Source organism: Cydia amplana, chromosome 21, assembly GCF_948474715.1.
Source record: "Cydia amplana chromosome 21, ilCydAmpl1.1, whole genome shotgun sequence".
Taxonomy (NCBI): Eukaryota; Metazoa; Arthropoda; class Insecta; order Lepidoptera; family Tortricidae; genus Cydia; species Cydia amplana.
This window is the reverse complement of record NC_086089.1, coordinates 5,381,318-5,407,398: the sequence shown is the minus strand read 5'-3', so window position 1 is coordinate 5,407,398 and position 26,081 is coordinate 5,381,318. Positions and strand designations below refer to the sequence as shown.

General features: G+C 37.2%; 1 protein-coding gene across 1 annotated transcript in view; it reads right to left on the bottom strand.

Moving 5' to 3' along the window:
• Positions 1-7,570: 7,570 nt before the first annotated feature.
• LOC134657810 (transcription factor Sox-17-alpha-A) overlaps positions 7,571-26,081 on the bottom strand; it is a 143,359-nt gene continuing 124,848 nt past the window's right edge. Inside the window, exon 3 of the mRNA XM_063513377.1 lies at positions 7,571-9,248. Coding sequence (XP_063369447.1) covers positions 8,014-9,248 — 1,235 coding nt within the window. The 3' untranslated portion in view covers positions 7,571-8,013. The remainder of the gene's footprint in view (positions 9,249-26,081) is intronic.

Sequence of the window (26,081 nt, the reverse complement as noted above, 5' to 3'; positions counted from 1 at the left end):
TATACTTGCCATACATGTACTATCATGTTGTAACACTTAAATGAGGCTGTGATATACTCGTATTATATGTTTCATAAAACTTAGCAAACCTGTGTTAAATTTTGTCGCTTTCTAACAAACATAAATGTCAAAATGACGGATAAGGACAAACGAAAATCAAGGGCGTGTTAGAATTGACAAGCGTTTATAAATAACGCCATTGATGTATAAAAAGTATAAAAAATGTTGGAGCAAAGTTAGTAGGCACATTTTATTACGGTACTTTTCAGTCCATCCATCCATATTTGTCTGTCTCACTCTAACGTCCGAATAAATTTAATAGTCATTGCACCGCATAAAAAGCACAAATGACAATTTCATTGTCCACCTGTCCGGCTTAATAAAATTTAAATAAGTAAATAAACAGTGCTGCCCCCTACCGACCTTTTGGTGCACCGACACTGCGAATGTCAAAAGTAGTATCCACCATTTTGTTTACACGTAGATATGACTTTATGGTTTCAAGATGGCGGGCAGCGCCAGCGTCGGCTGTCGCATTGTTTTTAGTGCCCATTCATATTTAACTCAGAGTCTGAAATAGTTTATTTAAGTGATTTCAATACCAAAGTGCCGCATTTTCAAGTACTAGATCGGGACGTTGGAGGGTCTTGAATAATTAGTAATCAAGTTGTCTCAGTGGCAGTAGCATATGGATGCAACATGTATCTACATTCATTTGTACCTATCACTTGATCATATAATTAAAGGTTTAATTAAGTATCTATCGGGGACATTCCAGAAAATCGTAACGTGTCGGAAAAACATAACGCTATTTTATTAACACTTCTGATAAGACACAAATGTGTCGGGTAAGTTACGCTATTTTTTACACTTCTGGTAAAGCTAAGAAGTCGATGTTTGATACTAACGTTTGATAGCTAATTTAGCTTTAAATCAATGGTACGAGTAAGAAATACAGATTTCTGCAGGTTGTTGAGCTAGGTACGCCATACACGTCACGTCTACGACAAAGTAGACCTTTTTGTGGAATGCCCCATCGCATTAAGGTGATATAGGCCTAGGCCTATGCTGCTAATTGATGGTATTTATTAGATATTCTCTTAAGTGAACTTTTCTGTTTTCTTATTTACTTCTTCTGTGTATCTTTTTCAAATGTTTTAATATGTATCTTTTTGTGTTATCTGTCGTGGCATCACCGAATGGGCCCTACGGAAGACCAGAGCTGGCTTTATAGCTAGCATTATGCTGAGTTGGGTCCATTTCGTGATGCACACTTATTGTTCTCTTCTGTTCTTGCTGTTGTTGTCTGTACATGTTCGTACATGTTTTGTGAACGTCACGAATAAAAATCTTTTATCTTTTATCTTTATCTAACTTTCTGTTATCATGAAACCATTTCATCATGTGCATAGTTCGGAACTTCAGGTATTATACTTGCATAACTACCTCGCCTTCAGAAGAAAATCCGCAGGAGAACCAAGGACTTGGGAGTGGTACTGACTTCTAACATATAAGTTGCTGGCGCATATAAAAAAATAATATTTTATTTTATTATTTCTGAAGTTGTTTTCTTAGGTAAGTATTCTAAAAGTATTATTTTTTAAATATGGGTTTACTCTCTGTAAAGTGTTTTGTGAATAAAAAAAACAACGGGTTGCACTCCGGGAGTGCCGGCAGAAGTGAAAACTCAATGACAATGTAACAATTTTTCGATCAGGTCACGTGACCGTAAGACGGACACTGTCGCCAGTTTAACATTTTTTCCCCACGTCAAAAAGTGCCCAGCGCCGCTAAAGAAGTTTTCACTTCAAACAAATATTTCTGTATAAGAATAATCAGCTAAGTATTTGTTACATTAATACTTATTATTGACACCTAAATTCCGTTTGCACGCAGTCGGAGCAAATAAAATTAAAAGTGAAATAATTTGCGGGCGGCGCGCCGTAATTATGGGCCAGCCCCGCCCCGCGCATGATGTATGAGCGCGGTTTAGAATCGTAACTTGTAAGGACACACGTTTATTTTTTTAGCTGGGGACTAATTCTTATTTGTAATGATTTGTTTAACACAAAAGGGGCATTCTAGAAATGTGTCGGGTATGTTACGCTATTTTTTTACACTTCTGATAAAGCTAAGATATTTAATAAGGCGATATTTGGCATGAAAATATTAACAATTTGATACTCGTAGCTTAGCTTGAAATTCAACCGTATAGAATACAGATTTCTGCAGGTTATTCCGGTAACTGCCGTTACGCATCTCGTCTCAAATGCCTCAAAACATGAATTAATTAGAAAATTAGGGCAAGCAAGGCAAAAAAGGTCGAACTAAAAGAATGCTAAGTTTGGCTTTTGTAGGTACCTACCTACTGTCGACATACTATTCTCAGCATGCAAAGCGGGTTGTAAGGGAAGCCGCAAATACCACAGCGCTCGATAGTCGATACGGCTAAACATGAAACCATGAGGCCTATCGTGAAAAACGAAAATCGAAATTTCGCTAAATATTGCATAAGTAAGTATTCGAGCGATATATGTATATGCCAAGTATCTGGCGGCCTAGGTGACAATCGCTATCGCTTCGCCATCGAATCGCTTTGTGTCTCTCTATCACTCTTCCATATTAGTGTGACAGTGACAGTAGCGTTTCGTTCGCTACGAAGGGTTAGCGATTGGCATGTTGTCTACGGGGCCGAATAGGTGTTCGATTGGATTCAATTTCCCCACTCTTAGACCTCAAGTCTTATGTCTATTTCGGGTATTGTCCATTGCAGTTTATTAAAAGCCTTAAACTAAATAAATGAATTGAGACTATAATTATTTCTCAATCGTTCCTGTCCGCCGGCGTGGGGGCGTCAATACTTTGCGGTACGTGTGAGGTATGGATTCGCAATTTATTGCATAATTGTATGAATTAAGCTGTTTAGCGGAATAAGTTTGTTTTTTTTTTGTTTTATAATGAGGTAAATGTGCGATTTCGTTATTAATATATGATAAAATCTTAATTTTATCTTAATATTCATGAGATGACAATGTTTTAAACCCAGAAGGGCACATCGAGAGAATCCATTAGTTTTTAGGGTTCCGTAGCCAAATGGCAAAAAACGGAACCCTTATAGATTCGTCATGTCTGTCTGTCTGTCTGTCTGTCCGTCTGTCTGTCCGTCCGTATGTCACAGCCACTTTTCTCCGAAACTATAAGAACTATACTGTTGAAACTTGGTAAGTAGATGTATTCTGTGAACCGCATTAAGATTTTCACACAAAAATAGAAAAAAAAACAATAAATTTTTGGGGTTCCCCATACTTCGAACTGAAACTCAAAAAAATTTTTTTTCATCAAACCCATACGTGTGGGGTATCTATGGATAGGTCTTCAAAAATGATATTGAGGTTTCTAATATCATTTTTTTCTAAACTGAATAGTTTGCGCGAGAGACACTTCCAAAGTGGTAAAATGTGTGTCCCCCCCCCTGTAACTTCTAAAATAAGAGAATTTTTTTACTTAGTTAAACTTACTTACGTGTTTTTAGGTTGGTACCTATACCTACGTACCTACGTTAAACTTTCGTTATTCGATCTGACCTATAGGATTAAGGTAGTATAGTAGGTATACCTACAAAATTACCGTTTTTGTCTACAGCAAATTATTTTTCCATTTTGATTATGATGTCTACAATTTATAGGATACGAGTATTTATTTAGATAATTTCACATGAATTTGGCACCGGAAAAGGCTTAAAATTTGCATGCATATATGTATTATTGTACATAATAGGACTTTCGGTTTTTTGCTCATTAATCACACAAAAGTGGCCAAGTGCGAGTCGGACTCGCCCATGAAGGGTTCCGTATTTAGGCGATTTATGACGTATTAAAAAAAAACTACTTGCTAGATCTCGTTCAAACCAATTTTCGGTGGAAGTTTACATGGTAATGTACATCATATATTTTTTTTAGTTTTATCATTCTCTTATTTTAGAAGTTAGGGGGGGGGGGGGGACACACATTTTACCACTTTGGAAGTCTCTCTCGCGCAAACTATTCAGTTTAGAAAAAAATGATATTAGAAACCTCAATATCATTTTTGAAGACCTATCCATAGATACCCCACACGTATGGGTTTGATGAAAAAAAAAAATTTTTGAGTTTCAGTTCGAAGTATGGGGAACCCCAAAAATTTATTGTTTTTTTTTCTATTTTTGTGTGAAAATCTTAATGCGGTTCACAGAATACATCTACTTACCAAGTTTCAACAGTATAGTTCTTATAGTTTCGGAGAAAAGTGGCTGTGACATACGGACGGACAGACAGACGGACAGACAGACGGACAGACAGACGGACAGACAGACGGACAGACAGACAGACATGACGAATCTATAAGGGTTCCGTTTTTTGCCATTTGGCTACGGAACCCTAATAAAAATGGTTTTGAGCTCTTTCAAACGATACCCCACATGACCTACTTACTAGAACTTGAAATTCTAGCCCCTATTCATATGGGTCATTTTTCGTATTTAATAAAAATAAAAAATAACACTTTCAACGTGTCTGTGTTAGCGTTGTTCATGACTTTTCCAAATTTCAAATGGATAGCTTTAGTAGTTCTCGAGATATTCAGCGATGTGACAGACAGACGGACGGACAGACGAAGTCGCACATCCTTTTGTACCTTTTTGGTACGGAACCCTAAAAACTGAACTAAACTGTAATATGGTCCATTTTATCCGAGATATCTTATCATTTCAGTTTTTTATCAATTCTCGTACCTATTTAGGTATTGCTTGAAGAGTTGAAGGTCTTAATGGAAAATTTTAATATAAACAGAATCGTTAAAACTCAAAGCAATATTTAAAATATTAATATTTAATTTAAATATTATGCTTTTATTAAATATTGATGTTTCTCGAGTAAGTCAACATCTTCAGTGTTCTTTATGTGTTAACCTTAGAACCCAGTAGTTCAGTGACCTTTACGTACCTATCTACTTAATGACTGATATATATTATTATTTCAATATGTGACGTTATCTATGAAAAGGGACCTTATTGTCGATGGCGCTTACGCCATTATTAACGATGCTCCGATATAAATACAATGCCGCGCGACGCTGTGCGGCGTAAGCGCCATCGACAATAAGGTCCCTTTTCATAGATAATGCCCCATATGAATTTTGTGTTTTGGAAGCAAATAGTTATTTTTATTTCTGTTAAAGGCAAATGGAATAGTTTTTTTTTTTCGACTTATATTTTTTGTAACTCTGTTCTAAGAATTATTTAATTTGAATGCTGCAGAAATATTTACGCTACTAAGATTTCAATAATATTTTCTTAAATAATGGTTATATCGTCAGGTGACAAGCAAAAGTCACTAACTACTATAAAATCAACCTTCTTTTCGTACTAATATGGTTCACTATGGCTATGTGGTACTTAGTGACTTTTGCTTGTCACCTGACGATATATTGTAAACCAGGAGAGCAAATTTTGTAAATATAAAAAAGAATTTACTAAATTACCTAATCAATGGCCCTTTAAAGTACTGTCATTCGCCCCATTTTTCACTAATTACTTTGGTTAATTTCTTTGGTTGAACAACCACATAACCAGTGGTTTAAAGAACCAGTCATAAATACTTATTTAGTAGACCAGGTAGTAAGCTTCATAGCTAATAGGTGGTAAGACTGGTAAGCTACCTAGCTTACTACCTATTTGTATTTCATTAATTGTTTTGATACGACTCACACACTACTATAGCTTAGTTTCGCATGCACCAATCATCGTGAGCGATCTTCAAGGTCGTATCAAAATAAGATCAAAATCGTAACATGTTGTTAATCAGAATCGGGTTCAGTCTCGGGTAAAAATAAAAGCGACGTAATAAATAAGACTATATTATTGTAGAATATAAATTTTATTGCTCCTTATAAATTTTCTTAAAAATAGGAAAAACTTAATTTCGCAGTGCGAGTGTCTTTTGTTAAAATTACAATATTAACTAACAAATTCTAATATTTTAGTACAATATGAGATATTTTAGATCTTACAATTTATACAGATATTCAAACTAATTTAGCTAAAATAATTGATATAAAAATACGCCTTATGAACTAGTATCTACAAGCATATGCTACAAAACCACACTTGAGAAGAACAAATTAAAAGGAAAAAAGTCAAAGAGTTAAATTTGCATATTCTCTATTATACCTAGGTATTACTAGGTAAGCTAGTATTTTTACCATAGTTTGGGAACGGTGACAGCTGTCATCTCAATACAATTTTGCGCTATAAGATAATAAATTGTATGGAGATGACAGCTGCCATCGTTCTCATTTATGTGAAAAATATTATAATATACTTGGTCAAGCAGATCTTGTCAGTAGAAAAAGGCGGCAAATTTGAAAAATGTAGGCGCGAAGGGATATCGTTCCATAGAAAATTTGAATTTCGCGCATTTTTTTACTGACAAGATTTGCTTGACCAAGTATATAATGTGCATCGGGGATAGATTCTAAAACGCTTTATAACAAGAAACAAAACAAAATTAGAATCGTATTGGTTAGGTAAGTATTCGTAAAAAAATACGCAAAAAAAAATATAATGTGTGGCTGTAGCATTGGAAGAACTGATTTGATTATTCTAGTCAAGTATTTTTTACTACTTTTAAAGCAAGAAATCTACGTCAAAACATTGGCTCGATAACATTTTAAACCTTGATATAAAATTAATATACGACTTCCTTGTTTAATATATTAAAATAAACATAAATATTTCTAACGCGTCACCCTCGCATTTTCGTGAAGTTTGGTCTAAATTTCATGAGACGTGGGAGCCATTATAAAAACATGAATATGTTCAAAAATAAAGAAAAAGCAAAGTGTAGGTAGGTGCTTTCGAATTTTGGATCTTGAAAGATTTAAAATTAACTTAATTATGCAATACCTTGTTACCTACTATTTTATTTTGAGTTGGATGTAAATATTTTCAGACATTTAAAAATGAAAAAATAATCATCAAAAGAAGTTAAAACTAGTAAAAAATACTTTCTCGTCTTAAATTAGAATTTCAGCAGAACTCTATTGAGAGTTACATTAATTTCGAAATTCATTTTACCTAAGAAATATACAAAAGTACGACAGCTACAAATAAATAATCTTTTACATAGGAATTGCTGTCTCGTAGTGCAAATACAGTTTTTATGTTATTATGGACATTTTCATAGCACCAATATACCTAATACAATGATCACGATTTTTAAATCATTGGCAAACTGCAATATTACAAAGTTTAAATCAGAATAATATTATATTATATAAATATCATGTACATCCCTTTGACCTCTAAAGACGTCAATTGACGCGCGCGGTTACAGCCCAATATCAACTTTCGTGCATTCCGACAAGGTTCACAATGGCGCGCCGCACACGATTAGGCGACGTTCAAGGGCTAATGCAAATTTTAGAATGTTTCCAAAGTGCAGTTGTCAAAAAATAGGGTTTTCACATGATTGTTTTTGCCAATTTTATGCATATATGCAAACTCACAAGGCATACCACAAGCTTAATGAGTTAACATTTATTCCGAAAAAAAAACTAAGTGGCCGATTCTCTGCAAAGAATTTTGCGTGAGCGTTGCAAGGTATGCAAGAATTTGTTTTCGGTTCTAACGAAACAGAACTATAGATAGTCAGAATGACATTCTATTTCAAATATTTGCACAAATAAATTCTAAATCACTGGTCAACATGCTGCGTCCAACATTAAAAGAAATCCTAGTTTTATTATAAATATCCAGTATACTTCACGATGGTCGCCTACAACCGGCAATATAATACAAAATCTACATCCTACTTAAAGTCAAACGAAAACTTTATAACGTTTCAGGCATTTACAATTACAAACTAACGCAAGAGTCATAATTCAGAATTTAATTCTTACTAGGAATTTAAACATTGATTCGATCACAAAACTGTGGAAATATACTCTTTGGGCTACTAATAGGAAGGCTGGAGAGGATCAGTTGCTGTAGCACGTCTGCCTGACGCCGGCAAGGATGACGCTGAACTCGTCGTCCGTGCGCGCCTCGGCCAGCGCGGCGGCGGGCGCGGGGTACGGGCCCGCGGGCGGCGGCCCGGAGATCACCGACGCGTACGGAGACGGGTACATCCTCTCGGAACAGTACTCAGGCCCCGGCGCCTGATCCGGACAGTACGGCGGCCTGTACCCTTGCTGCTGCTGCTGCTGCTCGTATCTATATTGGTGCTGCTCCATCTGCTCAGGAGCATAGTCCAAGTACTTATCGAACTCCCTCGCATCCACATCAGACTCTGGCGAGCCGGTCCTGATCTCGGGCCGCTGGCTCATGTATTGCTCCGACTCCTGATTGGCGGGCGGCTCTTCTGAGAAGTAACCGCCTCCGGTGTCGTACTCGGTCTTAGGCTGTTCAGGATAGTGCGATTGCGCGACGTACGTGTCCTCCGTTTTGTACATCTGCTCGTACTCGTACGGGTGGTACTGGATGCTGTATTCGGCGCTCATTTGTCCGCTTGGAGCGGACGATACCCTGGGAGTGGACGTGCCTAGCGCCTGCTGGTCTTGGGAGGTTGCGACGGGGGGGAAGAACGTTCCGGTGACGAGAGGCGGCTGCTCCGCTAAAGTCCTTTGCGTGCACATAACGTACATGCCATTAGCCATGCCCATAGCGGCGACAGGAGCCGGAGAGTACGAGCCGGGCGTCCTGTATGTCTTGTAAGGGGAGTAGGAATCGGACATGGAGGAAGCGTTGATGGCTCTTCGCCGTTCTTCGTACTGGAAGTTCTCTTTCTCGTTTTCTACTGGTGACGCGTCGGGGGTGGGGAGCGGGGCTTCGGCCGGGGCGCTCCTCCGTCCCTGTGGTTCGGGCGACCTCGCCGGGGAAGACTCTGGAGTTTGGACGTGGCCGTTGAACTGGTTGGACTGGTAGTCTGAGGCGAGGGGGGAGGTTCTGTAAGGCGAGAAGCCGGCGCCCGGGTTGTGGGAGAAGCGTGCGTCGGGCGAGTCGGTCGCGGCGGCGTAGGGGGAGCCGAGGGCGGCGGAGGTGGGGGGCGCGCTGGCGGGGGGCGCGGGCTGGTTGGGCCGCGTCTTGTTCTGCTTCCGTCGCCGCGGCCGGTACTTGTAGTTGGGGTGCTCCGTCATGTGGATGACTCGGAGCCTCTCGGCCTCTTCTACAAACGGCCGTCGGTCTTGCGGAGTCAGCGAGCGCCATTTTTTACCTGGAAATAAGAGATTTAGTATTAGTGAGGTATTTTATCAGCCAAATATACAAAAGGTGTTACGGTATTAAAATTTAACTCTGTTTCTAAAAGATCTATGATTAATTTTACTACATACTACCTACTCATCAAATATGTATAAATATTTTTAGTCTTAATATAATTAGAATAAGAAAGATGCGTTGTATATTTATATAGGTATAAATTAAAAATGTATGTAAAGTTCTCACTTTCAGTTTAAAAGTTTATAGTATTTAGTACTATGAATAATATCGATTGACCGGATACATCGACACATTATAACGTCAAATGACCTACCACTACAGCACTAATCACATATCGTACTTAAAAATAATACTCAGCGTCCGATAAAAATATCTCTTCAAATCGATAACATACCAAACGCATCGCGTCTCCAAATGTAAATTGTTTGTTTTGTCAGTAGCCAGCAATGTCCTCTTGATAAATATCCTAAAAGATTGCCCATGATTTTCGATAATTTCTCTATACAACTAACACTTCAATCTCCATTCAATTTTAAGTCTTGTATCTTGAGTATAGAGTTGAGATCGCCTTGGTAGAAATATAAGGTTATTTATGGTGCGTTCATTGCTGTGTTTCAGAGTTATTTGATAGAACACCACCGTGATTATTTAGCTCCGCCGTGACAGGGCGTCTATTTTATTTTCTCTAATATTATTCTCAGTAATCTTGATATGGTGTAATATTCGTAAGCGTGTTATGTTACGTGTTCGCTACTTACATTAATATTGTACGATAGAGCATCTTACAGGTGTTTAGCGTAAAAATGAGTTTAACGGTGATTTGTCGATTAATTGATGGTGTCATTGGTCATATGCCAGAGGTTGAGTTTTAAGAGGTGTTGGAAGAATTTCGGAGGTTTATTAATAGAATTATGCATTGATCTTCGTTATCGACGATTTTGTTAGATAAAAACTATGAATTATAAGGCAAAAAGTATCTAGAATTTGTGTTATATTTATTGAGTTATGCGAATCGATTGACACTTTTATCATCTTTTCATAGCCACGTCAAGTTACGTTAATTTATTCTATTTTCATTTTATAAAGGTTCAAACTGTTTTACTGTTCACAGTTGAACATACGAATAGTTTTGCTCCGAGGCTGTAAATTTTTAAATGTCAAGTCTGTCTATGTGTATGTATTTAGATTTACGGTAAAATTGCTAGAACTATCTACCTAATTCTGAGAAAATAACGTGCAATGGGTACTACTCTATTACTTAATAGTACCTACCATGAGTCATTGACAGAGTCATAACTGACATAGGTGATATAATGATAACGTCTACGTAAAATACTTTTTTATACATCTCGCTCGCACTAATATGCGAGGACGAGCGAGATGCATAGAAAGTAAGTTACGGTCTCGATAGCGCTTATGTCAGTGCCAAACTGGTGGTAGCCACACAGGACACTTTTCTAGGGTAAATGCCCCTTTTCTTGTAGGGAACACTGGTAAGCTGAGTCAATGATTTTTGGGTCGACACTAACTTTATAATAGTAGGTATATTCTGTTCTTAAGCGTGTCAAAACACATGCAGTCAAACACCGACTCCGCACCGTTTTTGCGTACGCGCCTGACAAAAAGTCAGGTACGCCGTGACTGATGTCAAACGTCAGTCTGACAAATGACGGGCCGGCTTCCTGTCGCGCACCCGATGTCCCACTAATGTTCGGTTATCGGCTTGAGCCTTATCAACTGTAATTAATGATTTATTGGCTTTATAATTTAACAGATTAAAGGGAGTCGCGTGGGAAATGGGACGCGTTTTTGGGAATTCTTAATATTAAATAGGTATTGTCATCGCATGCATGCTCGGAATAATAAACCAACAGGAACCGCCATTAACAGGCGTTCCCCTCTGCCAAAAGTCGGCGGCCACCGGTCAAGGAGGTTATATAAAACTTGTTGCCATACGTCATACGCCATTCAGCAAACGTCAGTCTAAGCGGAATGTTAGGAGCAGAAAATGCCGAATTGTAGCGTTTTCTCCTGTAAAAACCGATCGGACACATCTAGCGTACTTAAAGAACACGTTTCTTTTCATATGTAAGTACTATTACATGTAAATATTATCAAATAGTGCACTAATTTAGCAAAAAACTAAGAAACATTGTCAATCTGAAAGTGATACCACTTCATGGTACTAGATCTAATTTAGGGTAAAATTTAAAGAAGACTTTCTAAATATTCATTAGGTATACCTAACTTCCAATTTGCGTTGCTTATTGTTATATAATTTATATAACACCTTATTTTTATATCAACATAATCCATTCAATGAAATAAATAGTATAAATCATAAATAACGTGATATTACCGATATAGGGTCATTGTACTAGTTTCCGTCCATGCTCTAGTCTCTAGTTTTCGTCCACATGACAGATTAGCAAATAACATATTTGATATTTAATTTGCTACTTGCCAAATACATTTTTTATGTAGATAGATATATTGTCTCGACATTAAGGATTGCATTAAGTCCAAATTTGTGCAGCAATGTAGATTTATATTCAATTTCGTCAAGTGGACGAAAACTAGAGCTGGACGAAAACTAACGCACCTACCCTACTACTGCTTGAAAATTCATTTTTCTCTTAGTTTCTATCGTATATTTTTTATTTGACATGTCCAATGTTTGTAAGTATTGTAATTTATTTATTTTAAGGTATTTTACTGCCGTCATTTTCCATAAATAGGCACTTTTAATTTATTACTCTGGTATCACTCTACCATAGTTAGTGATGGGACACCATAAAAACCAATATCGATAAAATCTATATGAACATTATAAATATATTGTTATTTTGATTTATTTTTTTAGATTTCCAAAAGATGCAATAAATTTTAAACATAAGTAGTTTTCAGCTTATCAAGCCATCGAAAACCTAAAAATATTGCAATATCAGTCACGTTTTAAATATCTAAGAACTGCATAAGTAAGTTTGTAATACCATATAAATATATGCTATTACAAAGTTACTGTTGCAGTTCCTACAAATAGTAGGTAAAGTAAAGGTACACTACGATGTATGTACGATGTGAGTATGAATAAAGATGTGTTTAGTTATGATATGTGTATACATAGTATGGGTATGAGTACCCGAAAGAAGGACTGTCTACAAAAAGAGATGAGATCCCATCAAAAACATTACATGTAAAAAGGTGCAGGTCTCGCAACGCTTCTACTACAAAAAAGTTTTGAGATGTAATGCTAATGTGAAACCAAGTCGGTTATTTTAATCAGTGCCACCCCGGTGTTAAAACCGTATCAATAAGATATCTTTAATTTGTAATACATATAATGACTTGGCAATCGCACATAATGCTTTACTCTTACCGTACTCGTAAATATATGTAATGCTCAAACTGCAATTAGCGCTAGCGTTATGTTCAATTAGAATTATTTTTAATAGGTGACGATGATCCTTATGTCATTATGCAGCCGTGCGATGGCCAAGTCATTATACGTAGGTATTACAAATTAAAGATATCTTATTGATACGATTTTAACACCCCCTGGCACTGATTAAAATAACCGACTTGGTTTCACATTAGCATTACATCTCAAAACTTTTTTGTAGTAGAAGCGTTGCGGGACTTGCACCTTTTTACATGTAATGTTTTTGATGGTTATAATTGACTAAAGCAGACAGTTAAAATTCAGTCAATAAAATATCGACAATATTATCGACAAGTCCCTCGCACTTCTACGTTTACTTAGAACTGACATCATCTCGTTCACGGACAGGGTTGGCTGTGTTTGTTCTTGTATTTGTGTGAATATAGTTTATGCTAGTGTTTGATAATTTTGTCGTGTGCGTGTGTAGCGACGCATGCAAAAAATGCATTAGTGTTTACATTATTTGTGTGCGTTCCTCGCCCCCCGCACCGAAAACGGCAGAATTTTTCACATAGAAAATAGTGCGTGTCACCACTCCATATTGGATTATTACTCCGAGCATGCATGAGAAGTACCTACGCTAAATGTCAAATGCTTGTGATAGGACATAGTATCACACGAGAAGGCTAGTCAAGACGACAATCGTACATAAACAAACGCCAACACAAAAAAAAATCGGATTGACAATGCTACGAAGTCTTTTGTTTGGTGTTTCCTACCAACGATTATCACCTTGCCTAACTAAGAGTTCTGAAGTGATGATTCACCTGACGATCCACTGATTTAAACTTTCACGATTGTTACACATTATTACAATAAATATTGAAGAAGCTAGAAGATGTTTATGTCAACTTCAGTCTTCTCCGACACCACGGTGACAACGCCGTCCTCGAAACGTCAGAGGTAAATCTAAAAACTTAAATACTCGATTATCACGATGATGATAATTTGACACATGCATGCATGCATTGCATGCATTTTTTTAATATATTTAATTTGACACATGTTTGAGCGATGATGAGCGGCCTTTTGATCAGTGTTATCGGTTTAGTCAATTGGTGATAGAACGGGGAACACCTAGCCTACCGCGAACATCGAAGATCGAATTTTGTTATCTGCCTCTCTTTCTCTCTAGCATAATAGCGAGCGATAGAGAGGCATATACCGGTATTCCGATTTTCGGTAAGTTCTCTGTTTTGCTGTACCATTTTTTACACCATTCCGCAACTCAACTCGATAGAAAGATTTGATTGATACCTGTCATTTACCAAAGTCGTCCCGAACCCACGATCCTGTTGTATGGTTAATGGAGCCAATTTATTTGACGATAACAGACACTCTGACAGTTCGGGTGGTTTTCTACGAATACCTGGGAGTTATAGTGTAAGTAATAATCCCATCAAACACATTATTATTTAAATGTAAAATGAGAGCCAAGTTCAATATTAAAAACTAGCGACCCGCCCCGGCTTCGCACAGGTTATCAAATTATACATAAACCTTTCTCTTGAATCACTCTACCTATTAAAAAAAACCGCATCAAAATCCGTTGCGTACTTTTAAAGATCTAAGCATACATAGGGACAGACAGACAGCGGGAAGCGACTTTGTTTTATACTATGTAGTGATATGCATGCGTCTTTGTTGACTTCGCCGGAAAAAGAATTGAGATCTAGGTAATGGGTGCTAAGTTCTAGCACAGAATAAATAATAGTACTAAGTACAGAAGACTCACTCTCTAACAAAACGCGTCTGTTACGATCAGCACAGATACGGCCGCTAGGTGGCGACAGTGCCACGCGCGGCTTATGGCTTTCCCCAAAATTGGGGCCGAACGGATGTAGGTACTTTTAGCTACCTGTAGCAAAGCGACGAAATCGCGGAGTGAGACACGCCTGGTTCTAGTTCACTTGGGATGTAATTAAAGTTCAGGATTTAAATTGGCTAGTTTTTACGCACACGCTGTATTACATTTGTCTATGATACTTTTCTAAAATGTTGTTGTTGATATAAAAACTAGCCAAGACAAATCCTCAACTTTAATTACTTACATCCCAAACTAACTAGAACTAAGCGAACTAGCGAACTAGAACTTGGCACCCACATACAAAGTGCCAAAAATATGTACACACTACTTTAAACCCTCACATGCTTAAGACACGGATTCGTGCGTGGGAATTTAAATCTATTGTTTTAATGTAAAGGTCACTTTTTCAATGATCAAATTTGACAGACCGCATACGAGGGGTTAATGTTTAGGCAATAAGGTCTTGTATACATATTTTTGGCACTTTGTCCGTGTTGATATTTAATACCTTGACTCTACTAGGCTACAGCTATCATCAGAACCTCAACCTCCAATCAAAAATAGTCGGTCGTTAGCACAGTATCCAGGAGCCTCCAAAACGGGGACCCTAATGATAACATTAATGACCCAATCGATCATAATAAAGGGGTCCGTTCCGCTGAGACCCGCCGGATTCGGTCGTTTAAGAAAAGGTTACTTTTTAGGGTTCCGTAGCCAAATGGCAAAAAACGGAACCCTTATGGATTGGTCATGTCTGTCTGTCTGTCTGTCTGTCTGTCTGTCCGTCCGTCCGTATGTCACAGCCACTTTTTTCCGAAACTATAAGAACTATACTGTTGAAACTTGGTAAGTAGATGTATTCTGTGAACCGCATTATAATTTTCACACAAAAATAGCAAAAAAAAACAATAAATTTTGGGGGTTCTCCATACTCAGAACTGAAACTCAAAATATTTTTTTCATCAAAATAAACTGAATAGTTTGCGCGAGAAACACTTATAAAGTGGTAAAATGTGTCCCCCCCCCTGTAACTTCTGAAATAAGAGAATGATAAAACTAAAAAAAATATATGATGTACATTATGCAAACTTCCACTGAAAATTGGTTTTAACGAGATCTAGTAAGTAGTTTTTTTTAATACGTCATAAATCCCCTAAATACGGAACCCTTCATGGGCGAGTCCGACTCGCACTTGGCCGCTTTTTTATCAGATAATACGGTTAAAAACTGCCGATATCTCAATTCAGCGATTGATATTCTAAAAAGTTATAGGTTCAAAAGTTTTAATCTAAATTTGTAGTGTTTATTACATTGAAATGTTGGCATTTGACTTTTTTCATTACAGGGTATTCGCCAGTAACTGGCCACCCTAAACTAAAAATGATTCTATTCACCTATAAACAGAATTCATTTTAGTATAAGCAGCCTTCAATAACTAGCCACCTTATACTAAAATGAATTCTGTTCATAGCCTCCTAAGGCCCAGCCATACAAACGAAACATCCAAAATTTGCCACTGAAATTTGAACCTAAAATGTAGGAAATAGAGTTGATTTTGCGTTGTTTGAACGAAACAAAGCAAAAGAGACTGTTCCAATTGAACATGGTTTAAATTACTTCCAACTGAATAGGTACTATAGGTAGGACCTTGGGCCTTAGGAGGATAGGTGAATAGAATCATTTAAGGATGGTGTTTAGCAATAATGTGTCAACCCACATTAATTACGCAATAAGATGTCAACTCAAAAAAAACCGGCCAAGTGCGAGTCGGACTTGCGCACGGAGGGTTCCGCACCATCAACAAAAAATAGAGCAAAACAAGCAAAAAAACGGTCACCCATCCAAGTACTGACCCCGCTCGACGTTGCTTAACTTCAGTCAAAAATCACGTTTGTTGTATGGGAGCCCCACTTAAATCTTTATTTTATTCTGTGTTTAGTATTTGTTGTTATAGCGGCAACAGAAATACATCATCTGTGAAAATTTCAACTGTCTAGTTATCACGGTTCGTGAGATACAGCCTGGTGACAGTCGGACGGACGGACGGACGGACGGACAGCGGAGTCTTAGTAATAGGGTCCCGTTTTTACCCTTTGGTTACGGAACCCTAAAAATGACGCTTAAAGTTGACATTTTATTGCAAAATTAATGTGGGTTGACACATTTTTGCTAAATACCATCCTTTTAGTGTAGGGTGGCCAGTTACTAGCAGGTGGTCAATTACTGGCGAATTACCCTACGCGATGTAAATGCAGGTGCAAAGTGGAACACGATATTATGACACGCGGTGGTCTCGGCTCTCGATCATCATATCATTAATTAGATCGCAATCTTTATCATTAATTAAATAATGATTAATGATGCGTTCATATTAACAGAGTTTTGATGTACAAATAGTGATTTAACGTTTTTGTTTAAATAGTTTTAAATAAATGTTAGCCCTTTAAATAGATTATAGAAAATCCACAATGTAAGCCTCATTGTTACTTCATAGTCCTATCCATTCTGCATCATCACTACATAGTATAAAACAAAGTCGCTTCCCGCTGTCTGTATGTCCCCATGTATGCTTAGATTTTTAAAATTGCGCAACGGATTTTGATGCGGTTTTTTTAAATAGATAGAATGATTCAAGAGGAAGGTTTATATAATTTGTTAACCCGTACGAAGCCGGGGCGGGTCGCTAGTTATGGATAAAATTTGACTAGTTTGGAGGGTTAAAGAATGTTTAAAGGTATTAGACTTCTGACAAACCGTAGTCAGTATAGGCATACTTAAAAAAATAGTACGGAATTTAATGTCTACCTATGTCCAATAATATCTATTGTAAGTCCCTCGACGACCGCGAGGTGGCGTCGCCGTGGTTTTTCGCCGCAACGGATGCTCCGCGCACGCGCTGCATTCTAAATTCGAATATCCACCGTCCCTCTCGAACTAGAGCGGGCCGTGTTAGGACATCTCTTTTTAACAGATTTTTTATTGCATTTCGATTCCGTGTGCGTCATTTTTGTCGTTTTTTGTGTGATGTAGCGGTTTGTTGCGCTTTTATTGATTTTAAAGTAAATCTCTAGCTGTAAAACGGGTTTTTGTTATATAAAAGGATTAACTATTGGTACCTATTAAAAGAAATTCTTATCATAATTTTTGTAACTGAGTAGGTACAGTCACGAGCTTTAATTTGAGACCCATTTCCATGAAATGTTGTTAGAACATTCGTAATGCAATGAGGTTGAAACTTCAGTTCGATGGTGTTGAAATGTCAAATTAAGTCATAGCGAATCGACCCTTGAAATGATAACCTCTTTGCATTGGGAATTAAAAAAAATGTGAGACTGTGACAAGGACAAACAATAATAGCGCTTTCGCTGCTACTCCTACTGAAAGATACATAAGACTATCCCGTTCGGTCATTTCCCCCCACCCCTCATGACCGATCCAGTTAAAATATGTACTAGATTCATGTATTTCACAAATTGACGTAATTGAGTGGTTGCCCCTAGAAACGTAAACGTAGAGTCTGTGCGGAAAGAAAAGAGTCGTAGAATGTATTGGATCCCATACATTTCACGACTCTTCTCTTTCCGCACAGACTCTAAGTAGGTAAATGTCGATGATAAACATTAAAGTGTCATTCAATAGAACTTGCTAACTATGTAAACAAAAGTTACTAGTAAATTGACATTTAATGTCAATTTTAGTATGGCGGTTTGTTTACATAGTTAGCAAGTTCTATTGAATGACATTTTATGTCAATGAATTATGACACTGCGTTAAAAATTAGCTCTAAATAGCGTCAGTTTGCTACACGATATTCAACCTTAGGTGGGTCCCAAATTAAAGCTCGTGACTGTACTTACGTCTACTCGTAATATGTGCGAATAACGAAAAAACGATTTGAAAAACCTTACGTACTCTTGGGCACAGACCATTTCTTTTACAACAGCTATTCTCTAACGCTTAAAATCATTTAACTAAATCAGTTGCAGCACAAAAACAATTTGAAGCTTCCCTTCACCAGTAACTTTAGTCATCTATAAACAGAGGCAAACTATCTTTTACCGACTGTAAAATAGCTATTTCACTCGTTTCACATACCAAGGAAAAGGACAGATGCCTTTATGTCACAGATAAAATTTGCTAGAAACATTCAAGTAACAATCTGAAATTACCTACATGTCGGGTCGTAACTATTTTCTTCATCGAAAATGAACTGTACAGCGTAGGATATAAGTGCTTTTTTTGCTTGAAGAAAGTGTAGTGCTTAACGCTTTTACTTTGTCTATGGTATTTTTTGTTTCTCGGAATTGTGGACTGCCGAAATGCATAAACCTTTATTCGGTCTTACGCGCATGCTGGCGGAAACGAAAATTTTATATGTTTGGCGTGTGGGTTAAGATTAAAACTTTTTGAGGCAGTTGATATACCCTACTTACAGATATAAGGTCAGATGACAACCAAAACTCACTAATGACTAAAGTGTCATTCTATGGAACTTGCTAACTATGTAAACAAAAGTCACTAGTAAATTGACATTCAGAGACAATTTCAATATGGCGCTTTGTTTACATAGTTAGCAAGTTCCATAGAATGACACTTTACTACGTATTCAGAAACATAGTGAATCGTACTAGTAATAAAACGAGGTTGATTGTTTAATTTTTTTTACAATTACTGAGTTTTGGTTGTCATCTGAAGTATATTCAAGATAGAATTGAAATTTTATTTTTCAATATACAGGACTCATTCAGATCAAATAGGGCATAGAGCATTTTTTCTCCCGCCATCTCGTTCTGCCTACGTTTCCGCAACCAGTCCTAGTCATATCTTCAGATCAGACAACAGATCATCTTTAATAAAACCCCATTTATAAATATCACCACACATAGAGTCTGTGCGGAAAGAGAAGAGTCGTGGAATGTATGGGGCCCAATACATTCCACGACTCTTCTCTTTCCGCAGAGACTCTAATTAATTTTCAAACAACAGTACAACTGATATTATTGAGAAATATCAATCAAGTAAAACTAATAAGAATAAGGCATTCATTGCTAAGGCTGCTATTTCAATCCTTGTTCAAAAGTGCGTGAAGTAGAAGAAATAGAATCAAATCTTGGACAAATGCTGTGCCGGTAACTGTCCGCCTGTGCGGCACCCGCTTTCCGCTCCCGCTTAAGCTCCTGCCCTATCCCCCACCAGATCGCCAGTAATAAACCGCCCGCCATAACCGAAGCCCGAGGCATCGCATTGTGATTTTCTTACAACCGTCCCGCCCTTGACGTTTCCACCGGCTTTATAATCTATTTAACGCACGCACTATGCTTTAAAACGCTCATATATTAAACACGGCCTTAGTACAATATGCACTTACGTCGAAAAGCGTTGTATTTGTATGGAAATATGGTTGAAAACGGCTTAAACGCCAGGGATTAAAATGCCTCCCTGAAAGACACCCATAGTTGAAATTGCTTGAGATGAACGAAAACACAACTTGTTATTGCAAATTTAATCTTGTGATTACACAATAAGGTCGATATTTAAGCGGATTATTTAGCTAATCTGAAATATTTTCAGCTATACCATGAAGACGTGTGTACCTTTATCCCGCTGCTATGCGCCTTTTTGTACTAGTAAAAGGTTCTATCTTAGTAGAATTTACCGTAAACGTAGAACCTTTGCAAAGTAAAAGTAGAAACTGTGGCAAAAGCCTAAGAGCTACCTACCGCGTTCTATGCCGCTTTAAGGGGTTTCGATGGAATGTCCGCCGATTCCTAGGGTGACCATTTACAGGTGAATCAGTGGGACAAAATTGTAAAGCTATTTTACGAAGAATAAAGTATTTAAGTGGTTGGTTGTTAAAGGAGTAAAAGTCTTTTAAATTACTAGTTTCTACTGTATTTTAGCTTCTGAGATAAAACGACTGTGAACTGTCTTGGCAAAGTCACTTTTTGAAAACCAGTTTTGACTGCAAAAACCTAGTTAAAACTAGTTTTCAGCAAGGTGTTTCGGAAAATGAGTTGATGAGCCTAAAACTGCTTTTTACGATACATATACATACCTATAATATACATTTAAACAATTAAGTTATATAAAACAGTTCCGTTGCTTAGATGACATTACTGAAAACGATTCGTTTAAGGACCTTGAAATTTGAATCCTAGTGGAACTTAACTAAGAAATATTTTTTTAAATGAAACCTGTAAGTGGGTGAAATAGGTGTTGAAATGATTTCTACGCAGGTAAGAAATAAACATATTTGTCTCTATAATAATACCATTAAACTTAAAATTGCTTTTAATTCGGTACTATTCCTAATCCAATTAAAATTCCTTTCACGCCACCGTTGCCACGCGCTTTATATTTCATTCAAAAATCCGTTCGAAAACTAAAAAAATATCATTATTCCGTACCGTACCGACTCCGATACTTATTTCTCCTAATTTGACTAAATTTCTCGGCTTAAAGCCGTGAGCGTGTATCGTATATTTGCCTCGTTCCCGCTTGCGTTGGATCTATAAATCTATCTTTGTCTTTTAGTTTAAGATGCTCCGCGCGTGCGCTGCAGACGCGCGCGTGCCGTAACGTCGTTTCTTTTTTTTATAACAAGAAAAACCATAAAAAGCGGTTGTTAAACGTTAGTTAGGGATTAGTTTTTGTTAAAGGGAGTAGTGTGAATGGGCGAGGGATCGTTAAGAGGCAATTATTTTAAAAGTTAAGTCGTTAAGAGGGCTTTATCGAGAGGGCCTAGGATGTTTATTTTACTAAGATATTATTAATGGTTGTAAAATGTTTGAAATAAATAAATTAGTATTACAAGATAATGTCTTCGGTTACCGCGATAGTTACACATGAAATAAAACTATGGAAACGGATTATTTTCCGTATAATGAATTTCCGTATAATACATCCTGAAATCCCGATGTTTCGAACCCTTTACAGCGTTCGCGGTTAACGGGTGACTGAGGAAAAGGTCTATCAAAGTATTTGGGAAGTTTTCCATCCGGTTCCATAGTTTTGTTTCTTTAGTGTTACAAAGGATATTATAAAATTGTTATTTTTGTGAATTTGCCTATTAAGGTACGACACCGATAACCTTTCTGGTATTGCGCAGCGTTAATCGCTTACCATCAGGGGATTCATATGCTCGTTTGCGTCCTATATCATAAAAAAAGGAGGTCTACGTTTGTATTAACAAGCGGTCGTCCAATATCGTCTTAGTGCCACTTGCACCATTCCACTAACTCGGGGTTAACCGGTTAAACCTGGAGTTAATATGGTTACCAGTACAATTTGACACTGGGTTAATGGTTTAACCGCTTAACCACAGGTTAGTGGGATGGTGCAAGTGGCCCTTAAAGTATCAGGCCAATTCGAACGTACACTGACATTAGAATGATATCTGAATAATGTTATTTCGTTACTGTACGTCTCGTCCGTACCAATACATGTACGGACATGTATCTGATATCAGTGTACATACGAATTGACCTGTATGTTTCCTCATAAGACGTTTTAACTGCGTTAGCGCGCGCCGCCGCGGTCACGTCCTGCGCACGCGCCGCCGCTCCGTCGTGATGCTTACCGTTTTATAGGTTAGATCCACTACTGAATTACAGCCATATTCGAACTTTAAGATACGTCAAATATAAGATATTGAAACGATATGGATCGAATATGTCAGTGTCAAAAGTGACGTTTCTTCAAACAAATGCGTCACTTTTGACACTTGTTTGACACTGACATATCCGATCCATATCGTTTCAATATCTTATGTTTGACGTATCTTGTATCTTGGCCGTAGGCAATACTAAGACGTGTTGTGGAATGTAATTTTTTTTACAACACTAGTTCTTAAAGGCTCTCTTTATTAGTCAAATACTGATGAGGAAGTGGCATTTTATCCACAAGAGTGGCAAAGTTACTTTAATGAAATTTTTTATTAGTTCCCCATGTTGGCTGGTAGAATTGACTTTTATGTGATAATTTTGAATTATAAATATTTAATAACGCGTTCATTTCAATTTGATTTGTAATGTTTTATAGATAATAGCAAAGTCAGCTCAAGTAGATGGCGCTATTGCAGCATTCGTAAAAACTAGTACCAGAATGATTTGTTAAGAATAAGGAAGATGATGATACATTTTATGTACATTTTGTTTTATTTTAAGATTATAATTTTATATTTTGTTTTAAGCTTTACCCAATGTTAACAACGTGCGTTGATGTCTTTTATATGGACGCAAAAAATAATTTAAATTTTCGAATTGTGGAGCAAAGGAGGCACATTTTAAGGTTCCATATTCAATTGGAGCCCTTTTTCTAATCCTCCCTTATTTCGCTTTCCATATTTTAATAGCTGTTTCTCAATTTAATTCGAATTATGGACCCGATTCGGATTTTGAACTAGATATCTATTAGACATCACCAAGATATGTTAGTGTCAAACAAGTGTTAAAAGTGTTTGTTTGATGAAACGTCACTTTTGACACTTGTTTGACACTGACATATCCAATCCATATCGTTTCGGTATCTAATATTTGACGTATCTTAAATTCCGAATATGGCTGTATGTCGATGTAACAAAATTTGCCAAATGTCAGCTTAAAAATACCGATACGCATTTTTTGTGATTTACCGTTTTTCCAGGTATTCTATATTTTTGTATAAAATTAGCATAGTGAATAGACAAAAAGCGGTGGTTTTGAAGCGGCATTACCATTCAACGAGGGTAACACGTAACGGTCACGAATCTCGGACGTTGGTTGGAATATATTGATTTGACAGGTATAGTGTCGTCGGCTTCGATATGGGCTTCGGAGGTTCCGATAAAAAATAAGAATTTGTTTATTTTAAACTATTTGAAGCTCTTGACCTTTCATGGTCCTTCAGTTATAAATAGTGCTACACATAACTTCAAATAAAAAAAAACAACGCTACTAAACGGATGAACCGATTTTAATAAAACATGTCTAAAAACCATCACTAGAAAACCTGCTTTCAAATATAAAAAATGCATCCAAATCGGTCACTATTTACGTTTCGATTTAATTTGCGTTTTGTAGTAGATACTGGTTGTAATCCTGGGCAGATAAATACAAACTCCCTTATTCATAAACGTCTGCTAAGTTAATCAGCTGATGATCGTCGTTTGTCCCAAACCCCAAGATAGGGACAAACGACGATCATCAACTAATTAAGTTAGTTATTTAGAAGGTCGAACAGGTGGGCAAGCTAGATGCATTATAAAGAAACATATGCTTAAAATGAGAGAATAATGTATTACCTATCTTGTAACATTATATCAAAATATGTAATAGTACTGGTATACTGTATAATTAATTAATACCTATACATAGACTCCTTAACTCAAAAAATCTTTTTAATTTAAGATTAGTAGTTAAGTTTTGTAAAGATGAATGCTTTTTTAGGGTTCCGTAGCCAAATGGCAAAAAACGGAACCCTTATAGATTCGTCATGTCCGTCTGTCTGTCTGTCTGTCTGTCTGTCTGTCTGTCTGTCCGTCCGTATGTCACAGCCACTTTTCTCCGAAACTATAAGAACTATACTATTGAAACTTGGTAAGTAGATGAATTCTGTGAACCGCATTAAGATTTTCACACAAAAATAGCAAAAAAAAAACAAAAAATTTTGGGGGTTCCCCATACTTAGAACTGAAACTCAAAAATTTTTTTTCTTCAAACTCATACGTGTGGGGTATCTATAGATAGGTCTTCAAAAATGATATTGAGGTTTCTAATATCATTTTTTTCTAAACTGAATAGTTTGCGCGAGAGACACTTCCAAAGTGGTAAAATGTGTCCCCCCCCCCTGTAACTTCTAAAATAAGAGAATAATAAAACTAAAAAAATATATGATGTACATTACCATGTAAACTTCCACCGAAAATTGGTTTTAACGAGATCTAGTAAGTAGTTTTTTTTTAATACGTCATATATCGCCTAAATACGGAACCCTTCATGGGCGAGTCCGACTCGCACTTGGCCGCTTTTTTATGAAATGAACAGATTAAATTTAAATATTTAATTTTTTTTTATCAGCCGTTTATGACTGACGCCAAAAGATTACAGACAACAATCTGTCATCATCACCTATCAATTGAAACTATTTCCCAAAGCGTCGTCCAACACGACTTTATTATATTTGCAATAAAAGGCTTAGCCATAAACTTATTGTATCTCATATTTTAACAATACATTGCCCCGTAACTTCCGATTAGTCCATAGACAATACCATAAATCGCTAATCTGCTCGTGACCATAGACTCGGATTGAGACGTCACCGCTCCTGCGACTATTATGGCTCCTCTACACGATGGGCCAGCGCCGGCCACTCCAAGGGACGCAGCTATGCGGTAGAATGAGATAGCAATATCACTTGCCCCCTCTAACGCATAAATGCGTCCCTTGGAGTGGACGGCACAGGCCCATCGTGTAGAGGAGCCATTAGCTTCTATTCTGATATGAGCTTATGGAAACTGGTTATTATTTATAACTGAATGCTTTTTTAGGGTTCCGTAGCCAAATGGCAAAAAACGGAACCCTTATAGATTCGTCATGTCCGTCTGTCTGTCTGTCTGTCTGTCTGTCTGTCTGTCTGTCCGTCCGTATGTCACAGCCACTTTTCTCCGAAACTATAAGAACTATACTATTGAAACTTGGTAAGTAGATGAATTCTGTGAACCGCATTAAGATTTTCACACAAAAATAGCAAAAAAAAAACAAAAAATTTTGGGGGTTCCCCATACTTAGAACTGAAACTCAAAAATTTTTTTTCTTCAAACTCATACGTGTGGGGTATCTATAGATAGGTCTTCAAAAATGATATTGAGGTTTCTAATATCATTTTTTTCTAAACTGAATAGTTTGCGCGAGAGACACTTCCAAAGTGGTAAAATGTGTCCCCCCCCCCTGTAACTTCTAAAATAAGAGAATAATAAAACTAAAAAAAATATATGATGTACATTACCATGTAAACTTCCACCGAAAATTGGTTTTAACGAGATCTAGTAAGTAGTTTTTTTTTAATACGTCATATATCGCCTAAATACGGAACCCTTCATGGGCGAGTCCGACTCGCACTTGGCCGCTTTTTTATGAAATGAACAGATTAAATTTAAATATTTAATTTTTTTTTATCAGCCGTTTATGACTGACGCCAAAAGATTACAGACAACAATCTGTCATCATCACCTATCAATTGAAACTATTTCCCAAAGCGTCGTCCAACCCGACTTTATTATATTTGCAATAAAAGGCTTAGCCATAAACTTATTGTATCTCATATTTTAACAATACATTGCCCCGTAACTTCCGATTAGTCCATAGACAATACCATAAATCGCTAATCTGCTCGTGACCATAGACTCGGATTGAGACGTCACCGCTCCTGCGACTATTATGGCTCCTCTACACGATGGGCCAGCGCCGGCCACTCCAAGGGACGCAGCTATGCGGTAGAATGAGATAGCAATATCACTTGCCCCCTCTAACGCATAAATGCGTCCCTTGGAGTGGACGGCACAGGCCCATCGTGTAGAGGAGCCATTAGCTTCTATTCTGATA